This window comes from Eubalaena glacialis, chromosome 9, assembly GCF_028564815.1.
Source record: "Eubalaena glacialis isolate mEubGla1 chromosome 9, mEubGla1.1.hap2.+ XY, whole genome shotgun sequence".
NCBI classification, from domain to species: Eukaryota; Metazoa; Chordata; class Mammalia; order Artiodactyla; family Balaenidae; genus Eubalaena; species Eubalaena glacialis.
In genome coordinates this window covers 29,667,480-29,682,006 of record NC_083724.1, presented here as the reverse complement: position 1 = coordinate 29,682,006, position 14,527 = coordinate 29,667,480, and the positions used below count along the sequence as shown (strand labels likewise).

Here is a 14,527-nt window from a genome sequence, read left to right as displayed (position 1 = left end):
ATATCTATTAAGTCATAATGGTTTTGTAAATAGATTGCCTATCTTAATCTCAGAAAATATGCCAGATTTTAATTCTTTGTTGGAGAGAAGTAAGTCTAAATTTTCCTGTATACTTAGAATTGAATGGAATAATATTTCATAAAGATATGGCCCTCTCAGTGACTTTTCTTGGTAGAGTGAATAACTTCTCGGATAAGAGGGGGCTATCATTACAATTGCTGCTGTCAAGGCAATTGGTAAACGAAAGGTATTGAAACAGATGACTGTTTTCTCTATAATCTTTGCAGCTTCTGACATTGTAATTGGTGTTTCAGTGAAAGAATGTGTTTATAGCACATTGGTTTTAAATTATGTATTTAGGAATTTATTAAATGTTCATTAAAGTTTGATATTTCTCAGGCTCTCTTCTGAATCCATATAGTAGCATAGACATTATTGGAAAAACTGAAAAATTGTGATCTTGAAGGTTCTGCCTTTTGTATGTATGATTTAGTAGAAAACACTAGATCACGAGTTTAAACCTAGATGTCATGTTTGATTTTGACAAGTTCTTTCTAAATCTAATAATATGGAGTGGTCATTTAATCACCCTGAATTTGTTTCTTGAAATTAGGAATTTTTTGTTATTTTGTTACTTTGTCCCAGTAGGTCCTAATGGGAATCAAGTTTAGTAATGTGTGAGCAAATACTTATAAATAGTTACATGAATGAATGTTGGGTGGGCATCTTGGTAATACTACTACAAAGAACATTTAATAGTGTATCATTCATGGTTGTGTAGGTTGTATTTATATAGACTTCTTATTACTGCCAGTCTGTGAATCTTATGTCTGCATTTCTTTGTTAATCCCAACTGCCTGATTATATTTGAGAAGAAATAACCACAAAGGATTCACTAGAGATGGTATTATGCTATCTAACCATAGTTCTAATGTTATTTAAAGCTTCCTAAAATTTATAATCCATGATCACTCAGTTTAAGACAAAATCCATTACATCATGTAATGGGAAATTTTATACATGTTGCTGTATTTTGATTCTTTCCAAATTTGTTTAAAAATATGAATTTTGAGTTATACTTTACTGGTGATTTCTCTTTCAGGAAAGATCTTCCTACTTGGAGTACCAAAAGCTAATGAGAGAAATAGAACATTTGAGTCGTTTATATATTGCTTATCAGTTTTTGCTGGCTGAAGATACCAAAGAACGCTCAGCTGAGGAGTTAAGAGAAATGCAGGATAAAATTGTGAAGCTTCAAGAAGAATTGTCTGAAAATGATAAAAAAATAAAAGCACTTAGTCATGAAATAGAAGAGTTGGAAAAAAGAAAAGATAAGGTCAGGCATATATGTAAGAATAGAATATACACTCTGAAAAAAAAATTATATATTATACAATAACTATTTAGGATTTACTGGGCATTGTCTTCTGTATCGATTTCTTAATCTTAAAGTATAATAATGAAATAGCTTATAAAAAGTCAATAATTTATGTAGAAATTATACAAGAAAAGGACACCATGAACAAATGTTTAAGTACATTGATTGAATTGGGTGCATTTGATTATAGGAAATTGGAGGTATACTCCGATCTTTAGAAGATGCTCTTGCAGAAGCTCAGCGAGTTAATACTAAATCTCAAAGTGCCTTTGATTTCAAGAAGAAAAATCTGGCAAGTGAAGAGAACAAATGCAAAGAGCTGGAAAAAAATATGGTAGAGGTAAGCAAACGAAAAGTGTAATTTAATTCTAGTAGTATACATTTATCCATTCTGTTAATATTTATTGAGTGTCTGCTATGGATCAAGGGTAGTTGTTTGGGGTAGGATGTAGCAATGGACAAAATACCTTGTAGGTCTTTGTTCCAGTGAGGGAAATGATGATAAAGAAGATAAATAAGTGAAAAATATCATATGTTATATAGTGATAACTGATGTGGAGAGAAAATAAAGCAGTGGAGAGGGTTGTAGTATAGGGGAGGTGGGGGTGTAGTTTGGGATTTTAAATTGGGTAGCCATCGAAGGTCTCATTGGGAGGGCTGTATTTCATTAAAGACCTGAAGGAGGTCAGAGAACAATGTAGATAAATTGGGAGGCTGTGGGGAAAGATGTTCCAGGCAAAAGAACAGCAATTGCCCTAAGTGCCTAAGGTACTGGAAAAGTAAAGAGATAAGTGTAGCTGGTTATCACTAAGTAGTAGAAGTGCAGAAAGGTAATGGGGTGTAGGATCACATGTGGTTTTGCAAAACATGTGAAGGACTTTGACCTTTATTCCAAGTGGCATGGGAAGCTGCTGGAGTTGGCTGAGCAGAAGCATGACATTTTAATATTTTAATAGGACTATTGCTGTTTTGAGGATAAACTAAAGATAAATGGAAGAAGCAGGGAATCCAGGTAGTAGGTGTCCAGGTGATAGCCCTTGGATAAATGCAATAGAAGTTGGGATATTAGAGAAGTTGTGGGAATTTATGAGTATTTTAAGGATAGGTCCAGCAAAAAGACCCAGTAGATTTTTTTTTTTAATTGAAGTATAGTTGATTTACAATGTTGTGTTAATTTCTGCTATACAGCAAAGTGACCCAGTTATATGTATATACTTTTTCATATTCTTTCCCATTATGGTTTATCACAGGATATTGAATATAGTTCCTTGTGCCATACAGTAGGACCTTGTTGTTTATCCATCCTATATATAATAGTTTTCATCTGCTAATCCCAAACTCCCAACCCATCCCTTCCCCACCCACCTCCCCCTTGGCAACGACAAGTCTGTTCTCTATGTCTGTGTCTTCCTGTTTCGTAGATATGTTCATTTGTGTCATGTTTCAGATTCCACGTATAAATGATATCATATGGTATTTGTCTTTCTCTTTCTGACTTACTTTGCTCAGTATGATAATCTCTAGGTCCGTCCATGTTGCTGCAAATGGCATTATTTCATTCTTTTTAATGGCTGAGTAATATTGCATTTTGTGTGTGTGTGGGGGGGTGTGTGTGTACATACACACTACATCTTCTTTATCCATTCCTCTGTCCATGAACATTTAAGTTGTTTTCATGTCTTGGCTGTTGTAAGTAGTGCCAGCAGATTGGTTTTTGAATATGAAAAAGAACTGAAGGATAACTCCAGAGATTTGTCTTTGACAGCTTGCAATATGGTTACCATTTGTTGAGTGGAGGATAATAGGCTTGAGGAGCCAGTTAGACATCTAAGTAGAGATGTTGGTTTGATAGTTGAATATATGAACCTTGAATCGAGGTTAGAAATACAAATCAAAATACATATGCTGGCATGCCCCAGGGCTAGTGCTCAGACTTCTTTTATATACACTCATTTCTTAGGTGATCCCATCCAGCCCTATAGCCCTAAATACCGTCTATATATTGATGCCTTTCAAATCAATAATTAGCCTTGACTCCTTCTTTGAAGGACTCATTTGTCAAGGTATTTAATTGACATTTTTATGTGGATGACTTTAAAAACTCTAAAACTTAACATAACCAAAATAGAACTCTTAAATTTTCCCTACCTACCCAAACCTGCCTGAGTTACTGCATTTTCCTCATGTAAGTAAATGATACCGCTATTAACCTAGCTGTTCACTCCAGCACCTGGAGTCCTCCTGAATTTTCCCTTTTCTCTCACACTCTACGGTATCTAATTCATCAACAAATTCTGTTGACTCTAAAAGTATATCCAGAATACAGCCACTTTTCACACCTCCTTCGCTGCTAACCTGGTTGAAGCCATCACCTCCCAGGAGGGATACTCAGTAGTGTCCTTAATAGTTACCTTGCTTTTACTTGCTCACTGTGCTCCAACCACAGTTCCTCTAACACCCAAGCATATTCCTCAGAGCTGGCCAAGTATGCTGTCCCCCTAGTATTAGCATGATCACTCCTTTTGTTTCATTTAGGTTTCTGCTCAAAATATCATCACAAAAGGCCTTCCCTCATCATTCTCAAAACAGTAGTCCCATCATTTCTTGTCCCTTTACCTTGCTTTAGTTATTTGTTTACTATGTCTTCCACCTTAGAAATGTAGGCTCCCTGAGGACCCTGTGTCTTTAATGTCTAGAATAATGCCTGGTACATATCTGATAAATATCCAATGAATCATGAATTAAGTGGGCCAAAATTTTTGGTCACTTTCATGTAAATATAGCTAGATTTTTTTTTTATTTATTTTTTTTTCTTTCAGTGCTGGTATCTTACATAGCATTAGATACCTGGTTACTAGAACTTAAAAGGTGTTAAGTGTTAGTAATGCTGTTCCCGTAATGATTTAACACTTAAATTTATGGCTTTTAATATCTTATAAAATATTTTCATATACATGCTCTTAATCCTAAAATCTCTACTTTTAAGCTTTGGGTAGGGTGGTTATTATTTCAGTTTTATAGGTTTAGAACTTGATTTTTAGTTTTTTCAAGTGGTTTGTTTAAATTTGCAATGATGTTTTAGTTCACTGTCTCCCGGATTTGACTATAACATATGGAATGAAAGTATTATTAGGATAAGAGGTACATTTATCCTAAAAACTGAGAAAGGCTGAATTTCAAAATGGGAATAAAGTATGAAGTTATGATGGTTAAATTACCATGTTCACTTCAAATTGCTGTGAAATTTGATGACATAAAGGTATATGTGTTTAAGAAAATGGATGGTTTTCTAAAATATAATACTTTCCAATCTGAAACTCTTCCTAAAGGATTCTAAAACTTTAGCAGCAAAGGAAAAAGAGGTTAAAAAGATAACAGATGGGCTGAGTGCCCTTCAAGAAGCAAGTAATAAAGATGCTGAAGCTTTGGCTGCTGCACAGCAGCACTTCAATGCTGTTTCCGCTGGCCTGTCCAGTAATGAAGATGGAGCAGAAGCAACTCTTGCTGGTCAAATGATGGCCTGTAAAAATGACATAAGTAAAGTTCAGACAGAAGCCAAACAGGTAAATGTAGACAGTAAGCACTGTGTGATTGCAGTTTTCATTTATTTTTTTATTTTCATTTTTGTTTGAGAAGCTCCTTCACATTATGCTTCGGCAGTTGTTATAAAATGTTGAAAATAATCAGATCAATATCAAGGAACTTGTTTATTGTTTACTATATTCTGTCACTCTTTAGCACCTAAAACAATGAAATTCAAATATGTTGATTGCTAACTATTGACAATGTTAGTTTAAGATGCTATAGAACGTAAAATACCTTTATAGATTAATTGAAATTATAAGTGCCATAAATGCTCTGTTCTGCTTTCAGCATTGTGTGGAATATTTGAGGTTAGCTTGTTTTCATCTTTTTGCTATTTTATTGACATCATAAAATTGAAGTTTTAAGCTTTAAAAGGAAAACAAAAATGTCTTCATTTCTATGTCCACCACACTTAGTTCTTTAAAACTTTGTTTCTGAAACTTTGTAATATCCTCCTTGGAAGTATCTCTACCTCCCATTTACCCCCATTCCAGTCTTTGGTTTCCCTACTCTGATTTCATAATCTTCAATGGCTTTTCGATCTATTAAAATGGTTTTCATATTTGTTTAGATAGTTGTGCAGCTTAGAAGTCCTATGAACGCAGTTTTGATGGCAGAAAGAAAAAATGTATATATACACATGCACATTCTTTTATTTGTTTTTTAATGGAGGACTCATCTTTAAAAATATACACAGATGTGTGTGTATTAATCCCATTCAAGGTTTTCTATTATATATTTGCAACTTTTTCATTCGAAGATTATGGTCACAAAAAAGATGATGGTCAGTTTTTTTTGTTAACTTATTTTATATTGGGAAAAGTCCACCATTATTCAGTTTTAAAGGAAGTATACACTCATTTAGATCTAATTTTATATTGGGAAAAGTCCACCATTATTCAGTTTTAAAGGAAGTATATACTCATTTAGATCTTAGAATACTAGTTCATGGTTTTAAGGTATAGTGCTCAATTATATAAACTAGCATTTAAGTATCAGACTTATAGCTTTTAAATTTTTCTGTCAGTTTAGCTTCCTTTTCCTGTATAATTTTATTTCTCATTGTTCAATACAGTTGTACAGTTAATTATACAACACAAATATACATAAATGCAAACATGCATATCTAAGTGGAAAAGGAGGGAAGAAAGTGATAGAAATAGCTTTCTATTTTGTTTTTAATTTAACCAGCTAATGACAGTTATTCTTTGATAAAATTTTTGAGCTCATTGATGTCAGTTTTATAAATATTAAAAATATGGACTTAAATTGCAAATTACTTAATGATTGGAGCTTTTATTCATTTATATTCTGAGTAGCGTTTTGAGGTGAAAACATTGGGAAATGATTGATCTATTGAGATATTGATCCAAGTGACCAAACAGTTACATTTTCAAGGCTGATGTCTCTTAAAGCAATCTGAATCTGTGGCCATTTTATCACTAGCACTGTCTGCCTCATAGAGTCTGTTACATTTTTCTGTTACAGGCTCAGATGAAGTTGAAACATGCCCAACAAGAATTAAAGACTAAACAAACAGAAATTAAGAAGATGGATGGTGGCTATAGGAAGGATCAAGAAGCTTTAGAAGCTGTGAAGAAACTTAGAGAAAAGCTTGAAGCCGAAATGAAAAAGCTAAATTATGAAGGTTGGCCTTTAAAGATGCTAAATCATTAGGAAGTAGTGATTATTGATAGATACTTCCTTAAATAAAGGAAATAGCAAGTAGGAAATATTTTATCCCATTAATATTAATGGGTATTAGTATAGGAATTATTTATAAATATAGTCACAAAAAATAAGTATAAATCAACCCTTTGAATTTTTGAAAGCTCAATACTGAGAATTTCCTGCTTCAGTGACTCTGAAGTGCCACTTGAAAACTCAAAAATGTTATTTATATATTTCTACATTAGTAGGTATCCAATTCATATGTTGTTCCTTGGCATGAAAATGGTGTTATGTGTTGGAAATATGTCTACTTGACACTTGATAGAAATTTGAATGTCAAGCATGCTTTTATTTAATACTTACCAGAAGTTTGTATTTTGCTTTTAGAAATGCTTTGGAAATAGAGGTTACTAATATTTTCCTTAAAACAGTAGAATATTTGAGTTTTTAAAACTTGGTTTCAATTTACTTATGACTTATTGTTCAGAAAACAAGGAGGAATGCCTTCTGGAAAGGCGCAGGCAGCTATCTCGTGATATCAGTAGATTGAAAGAAACATATGAAGCTCTCTTGGCCAGATTTCCCAATCTTCGATTTGCCTACAGGTAAGAGAGCTAAACATTGAATTCTAACATCATGGTAATAACCAGGATATATTTTTGTATGAAAGTTATTGTAAGCTGCTTTTCCTTAATTGATATTTTTTCCTTAAATGTTTATTGAATGTTTCAGAATTGTAGGCAGGGGAAATTCTTGTGAAATTTAAGGCTACTAATGCCACTAATCTTAAAACCAAAATGAGGGGAATTTAATCTCAGTTGGAAAGTTCCTTTAAAGTTATTATATCATTAATATTAAATAACTGTAAACATTAACATTTTACACTTTGTTTTACTATATGGTCCTTTTTTCATGGAATACTTAATATATGTATTACAAAGATTAGAACATCAAAGTTATTTTTGTTACATTGAAAACATGTATACTGAAAGATCTTTCAATTGATTTTAAAACAATAGTCAAGTGTACAGTAGCATACTGTGTAAAAAACCAATGTACATACCTTAATTAAAAAAGCCTTTATTACTAAAAAATACTATCAGCTGACAATGCAGGGTTGCCATAAACCTTCAATTTGTAAAAAGCAAAACAACAAAAAACAGCAGTATTTGTGAAACAATAAAAGGTATGCCTGTAGCTGGCTAGTCATCTGAGACATTTGAAAATTTTTGTTTCGTTAAAACTATATGATTCTTGTGCTATCACTTTAATGTATTGTCAGAAAGAGCTCTGACTACTAAAGTACAACTTTTTCTATTTTCTTGTCTAAGATTAATTTTTGTCCACTTTTCTGTTTTAGGGATCCAGAGAAGAACTGGAATAGAAATTGTGTGAAAGGACTTGTAGCTTCACTGATTAGTGTGAAAGATACTTCTGCAACCACAGCTTTAGAATTGGTGGCTGGGGACCGACTCTACAATGTTGTAGTAGACACAGAGGTAAATTGATTTTAATGAAAGAAAACCTACAATTGCTGTTTAGCTTGAAAAATCATGTGCTCCTAGTAGAACTGGGTACTTTCTTGATGTTTTAAGCTTCTCCTATGGCTGGATGCTTATCTTTACAGGGTAAAACTATAGAGTTAATGACTTTTTTATTATGTTAGTGATTATATTTGCTTAACTGTATTCTGTTCTTTACTATGGCTGAGTAATGCTAACTCAGGAGCCCAGAATGCATATTATCGATCTTAGAATTTTGATTGTTCAGGATAGTAGGCACTCAGCATTTATTTGATTATGGATTCCTAAACTTGCACTCATCCCATTTAAATGTTCTCTGTCATTAATATTTTTTTCATTTCTAATGCACAATGTTTTAGGTTACTGGAAAAAAGCTACTAGAAAAGGGGGAATTGAAGCGTAGATACACTATAATTCCACTCAATAAAATTTCAGCCAGATGTATTGCTCCAGAAACTCTGAGGGTTGCTCAGAATCTTGTAAGTCTTTTTTATATGCTTTATCTGCATCTTACTTTTTTTTTTTTTAATTACAGGACATTAACTTTGTCCTTTGAAGTAAATTGGGATTTAAATCATATATCAAAGCACAAAATTTTATTGTGATACCATGCTTAAAAAAGTTAAGATACCAAAGAGAATAAGTTGGCTTTTGTGAAATTAGATGGAGAGAGAATAGAAATGTTGGAAGACTAAAATACCCTTTGATATTTTAAAGTTGTAGTATTAAATGTCCTTATTTTATTTTTTAAATTTTTATTGGAGTATAGTTGATTTACAATGTTGTGTTAGTTTTAGGTGTACATCTACGTGATTCAGTTATATATATATATATATCCATTATTTTTCAGATTATTTTCCCATATAGGTTATTATGGAATATTGAGTAGAGTTCCCTGTGCTATACAGTAGGTCCTTGTTAGTTATCTGTTTTATTTATAGTAGTGTGTATATGTTAATCCCAATCTCCTAATTTATCACTTCCCCTCACGTTTCCCCTTTGGTAACCATAAGTTTGATTTTGAAATCTATGAGTGTTTCTGTTGCTGGTCTCTTAACTTCAAATGCGTTTCCCATTTCTTGGCATTTGTACTCTTCTCTTCTCACAGTTGCTGGTTTTGATATTGTATTTGTGTCTGGATGATTTCCAACTTTTACTTTATGTTTGCCTTTCTTGGTGAGCTTTCCCATTTGTGATTTTCTTGCTTCTAGTTGTGGACTCTTTTTTGTTTTTTTTTCCTGCCTAGAGAAGTTCCTTTCGCATTTGTTGTAAAGCTGGTTTGGTGCTGTTAAATTCTCTTAGCTTTTGCTTGTCTGTAAAGCTTTTGATCTCTGTTGAATCTGAATGAGAGCCCTGCTGGGTAGAGTATTCTTGGTTGTAGGTTTTTCCCTCTCATCACTTTGAATATATCATGCCACTCCCTCTGGCCTGCAGAATTTCTGCTGAAAAATCAGCTGATAACCTTATGGGGGTTCCCTTCTATGTTATTTGTTGCTTTTCCATTTTTACTTTTAATGTTTTTCTTTGTATTTAATTTTTGTCAATTTGGTTACTATGTGTCTCGGTGTGTACCTTCTTTGGTTCATCCCGTATTTGGTTCTCCTTGCTTCCTGTAGTTGAGTGAGTGTTTCCTTTCTCATGTTAGGGAAGTTTTCGGCTACATCTCTTTAAATGTTTTCTCAAACCCTTTCTCTCTTTTCTCCTTCTGGAACCCCTATAATGTGAATGCTGTTGCATTTAATGTTGTCCCAGAGGTCTCTGAGACTGTCCTCATTTTTTCTCATTCTTTTTTCTTTATTCTGTGGCAGTGACCAGTGTTGTGGTGATCAGAGCCTGCACTGGATATTGAGCGGGGCCTCCACTTTCCTCTGTGGTTGTCACTGCCGTCAGGGGCAGGGTCTGCTCCCTAGTTGTTGGAGTAGAAGCCCCCAGATCTGTTTCTGAGCTGTGTTTCTGATCTGCGGTGTGAGGTAGGCAGGATTTCTCTCCCACTGGGAGAGAAACCACTGAGTATTCCTCCTCTGGAGCTGTTCACCTGTGATTGTGCTCTGTTGTGTCACCTTCCACCCATTGTGCAGGCTCACAAAGTACACTGTTGTTGGCCCTGCTCTCGTCCCCTCTTAACTGTGGGTTTGCTGGCAGTTGGCCCTGGTGTCTCTAAAGCATTGTTTCACGAGGCCACCAGTGCAGATCCACTGAAGTCAGGTGCCAGGACTGCAGCAGTCATGCACATGGAGTTGCTGTGGGACCTGTGGAGGCAGCTCAGACTCTGGCCTGGTTCAACCCGCACAAAGCCCACAGCTGCTAAAGCCAGACCTGTCTCAGCTGCAGGAGCACTCGTTGTCTGTTTGGATATTCTGCAGGCGGTAAATTTACAAAGCTGGCAGCAGAGGTGTAAATCCATGGTTCACAAAGCTGCGAGGAGAGATTTCAGCTCTTCTTCCTTAGTCACACGGCCCCTGGGGCTCAGACCCACCAGCCTCTGCTCCTGAGGCTGCCCCTGAGCACATGAGCCTGCCCAGGCAGGAGGGGGCCAGAGTGGTGACTGGTGCTTGCAAGGCTACTCAGGCAGGAGGGGGCCGGGGCGGCGGTCAAGGTGCTCGGGCCCGCCCAGGTGGGAGGGGGCCGGGGCGGCGGTCAGGATGCGGGGGCTGCGCAGGCGGGGGCCCCTCGTAGTGCCTGCAGCGGCAGGTGCCAGTGCGTGGGGAAAGAGGCTGCAGTGGCGGCTGTGCCCTTCGCACACCGCTCAACAGCAGCGCTTTGCTTCTGTGGTGGCTGGGGCTTCTTCCACGAACATTCCTGGCTGCTCCTGTCCCTTCAGGCTGACTCCATGCAGACAGAAGTGGTCCTCTCCCCAGGTCAGCTCTCCAAACCCCACATTCCAGCGCCCAGCCCCTGTCCGTACCAACCACACGTGTCTCAGGCTGGGGCGCGCAGGACTGTGGCACGGACCATCCGTGTAGGTCTCACTCTGTCCTGCCTGTCACAGACTGGTTGCTGCACTTCCCTCTGAGCCCGCGAAGCTCCCCGTCTGTCCCATTGGATCTCCCCACTGGTAGGGGTGTCTCCCCAGGTGTGCGAACCTCTCCTCTCCTTCAGCTCCCCTCCAAGGGTACATGTCCCGTCCCACTTCCTCTTTTCTTTTTTATGTCTTTCATCCTGCCTGGTTACATGGGGATCTTTCTTGTCCTTTCAGGTGTCTGAGGTCCTCTGCTAGTATCCAGAAGGTGCTCTGTGAGAATTGTTCCATTTGTAGATGTATTCTTGATGTATTTGTGGGGAGGTGTGTTCCACGTCACCCTACTCTGCCATCTTCTAGAATGTCTTTAAACCTAAGTCACATGACTATCAGGTGGCATTAAATGTTAAATTTTTGATTTCCAAATAGAATTATAGAACTTATAGATAAATACAAGAATTCTTCAGGTTTTTTCATGCCAGGCACACTTAAACTGGCCGCAGTGACAACCGTTATGGAAGGTATCCATCCGCCTTGCAGAGATGCTTCTCTATTAGAGCTTTTCTAGATTGCTTACCAACCTATGAACATACAAAGCAGGTAACCAGTATATGCAGTCAGCTGCTGAGATAGATCTAAAGTGGTGTGGTTACTAGTAAACAGATGAGTACAAGGAAATACATTTAAAAGGCTGTTGTGGTTGCATAATATTTGGTAAAAACATGAAGCCAATCATAACATTCAGCAGTGATATCAGTTATTGAGCAGGCATTCCAAGTGCATGAGTTGAAAAGAAAATTCTATGAAACCTGAAAATGCATGTATAATTAAGATACTAAATGGATAGTCAGTATATTTCTTGAAATTGAGACGCCTTCAATGAAAATTGTTTACTATCAGAAGAACAAAGATGAGTACAGAGTAATTGAAAGGTGGTATTTTTGGTTAGTATTTACATCCTTTACTTAGAAAAATCACCTTAGAGTCTAGAAGGTTTTGGAAGTTATTTTAGTCCTATGTCAAGTTCCAGTGTTAGAAGTCAATTGGGGTTTTAAGTAACAACAAAAACACTTCTACCCAGATCCCTCAGCCAGACCCATTTAATGGTAACTGCTATGTCAGAGGACACTGGTGAACATATGTTACATAGAGCTGCCTTCATTATGATTTCTGCTACTACTAAGCTCCATAAAGTATGCTAAGTTGTTCTAAAAATGTGGGCAGAGGTAGACATTATAAACAAAGGTTGAGAAAAGACAGTTGGATCAAAATAAAAGATTGAGGGATTTAAAAAAGATTTTTTTTTATTCAATTATTGTTTTTATTTCTGTAACTGGCAGGTGGTTGCCTTAGCATGTTTTATTTGAATGAGAAAGTATTCACTTTGGAACAACCAAGTTAATAATTGAAGCAAAACATTTTATGTAATTGTGTTGATCCAGAAATTGATGTACTTTAATTAAGAAAGGATATTCACTAGAGGGGTGGGATAGGGAGGGTGGGAGGGAGGGAGACGCAAGAGGGAAGAGATATGGGGACATACATATATGTATAACTGATTCACTTTGTTATAAAGCAGAAACTAACACACCATTGTAAAGCAATTATACTCCAATAAAGATGTTAAAAAAAAAAAAGTGTGTTCAAATAACCCACTTTGAATTTAGGAACTTGGTAGTGGCTTCTGCTTGATTGAAACTCTCATAATGACTGGTATTCTAGCTAAATATTTTACTTAGATTTTTCAGTGTTTAAACTTGGAATTGTTTTTTTCTAAAACTGTTGAGTTTTCTATAGCATTTTAGAAAATTCAAAAGGAGTTGTAGTGCTGGATAGGTATTCAGTTTCTGTTGTGGCAGTTCTTACTATTTTATAAAATAATATTTGAAAGGAAAGGAGTAATATGTATCATGACATAACTGTTTTCCCCCAGGTTGGCCCTGATAATGTTCATGTGGCTCTTTCCCTGGTTGAATACAAACCAGAACTTCAGAAAGCAATGGAATTTGTCTTTGGAACAACATTTGTTTGTGACAATATGGATAATGCAAAAAAGGTAGCTTTCGATAAAAGGATAATGACTAGAACCGTAACTCTAGGAGGTGATGTATTTGATCCTCACGGGACGTTGAGTGGAGGTAGGTTTTATATCGTTTTGTCCTCACAATTCTGTGTGGTAAATCGGATGGGGGCTTTTTTTTTTTAAACAGTAAATATTGGGCTTGGAATGACTTAATCCAGTGTTTTATTCCTAATCAAAGAATTGAGTTTTCTTTTGAATACCTGCTTTGTGACAGGTGCTTAATATTAATTGAGAAATTATACACTGTCATTGTCCTGAAGGAACTCACAGGCTAGTAATCAGTCCTATAGCTTTTCTTATTCATCTTAAGTCTATTCCCGTTTATTTTCTCTTGCTTTTTGTCTTATTAAGATATTCTAGTCACTGGGATATGAAGTCTTTTTAGTCAGTACATTTGTAGCTTAACTACCCACTTCTCCTTTAGGAAACATGTTAACTTCTAATTTGTGTATATGTTACTGCTCCTGTCAAAAGTAAAACAAAAAATTAAATCTGCCTGAATGCCTTAAGTAAGGAATTCTTAGATAATGACCATATATTTCTTGTTCTAATATTTGCAACACTGAGTTTCCAGATCCGTGTCAAGTGACCATGTAATAAATAACAAACACTAAATAGTACTTACTGTGTACTGGGCAGTGTTGTAAGACTGTACTGTCCAATACAGTAGCTACTAGCCACATGTGGCTCTTTACACCAAAATAAGATAATTAAATTTAACAAAATTAAAATAATTTCATTAATTGCACTAGTCATATTTCAAGGGCTCAGTAACCACAAGTCGTTAGTGGGTAATTGGACAGTGCAGATGCAGAACATTTCTATCATTCTATAAAGCCCTATTCTAAGGACTTTAAATGATTAGCTTATTTAATCCTTATAGCAACCATGAGGTAGACATTACTATCATCTCCATTATACAGTTGTAGAAACTAAGGTATAGAGCGATTAAGTAACTTGCTGGTACGTGGCAGAGCTCAGAATTTGAACTCAGGTGGTCTGATAACAGAGTTTGTGCTTTTAACCAAACCAAGAGACTTGGATGCCTCTTGAGATATCAAGTGTCTTAATTTCTTTCTAGGCCAAGAAAACAGCCAATATAATGAATTCCATGATAAAGTATCAAGTTCCCCAGTGTACAAGATGACTAGCATCTGCAGTTGGAAGATAGAGACCAAATATTTCTAAATATCTAAAATAGAAGAAACATTTTAGATTTCATTGAATTGGAGGTTCTTAAAATTCCTGCTTAAGAGATGGCAAATATGTAACTCCATATCATATAAACAAAGTGCTCACAATAGCATTGCTAATTGACCTTTGCATCC

The 14,527-nt window shown here is 35.9% G+C and overlaps 1 protein-coding gene across 1 annotated transcript in view; it reads left to right on the top strand.

Annotated features, from left to right (window-relative positions):
- Window positions 1–1,682: 1,682 nt before the first annotated feature.
- The window catches only part of SMC2 (structural maintenance of chromosomes 2), a 37,834-nt gene continuing 24,989 nt past the window's right edge, over window positions 1,683–14,527 (top strand). The window contains exons 1-7 of the mRNA XM_061201084.1: window positions 1,683–1,718; window positions 4,708–4,941; window positions 6,452–6,611; window positions 7,122–7,239; window positions 7,995–8,133; window positions 8,517–8,636; window positions 13,050–13,254. Coding sequence (XP_061057067.1) covers window positions 1,710–1,718; window positions 4,708–4,941; window positions 6,452–6,611; window positions 7,122–7,239; window positions 7,995–8,133; window positions 8,517–8,636; window positions 13,050–13,254 — 985 coding nt within the window. The 5' untranslated portion in view covers window positions 1,683–1,709. The remainder of the gene's footprint in view (window positions 1,719–4,707; window positions 4,942–6,451; window positions 6,612–7,121; window positions 7,240–7,994; window positions 8,134–8,516; window positions 8,637–13,049; window positions 13,255–14,527) is intronic.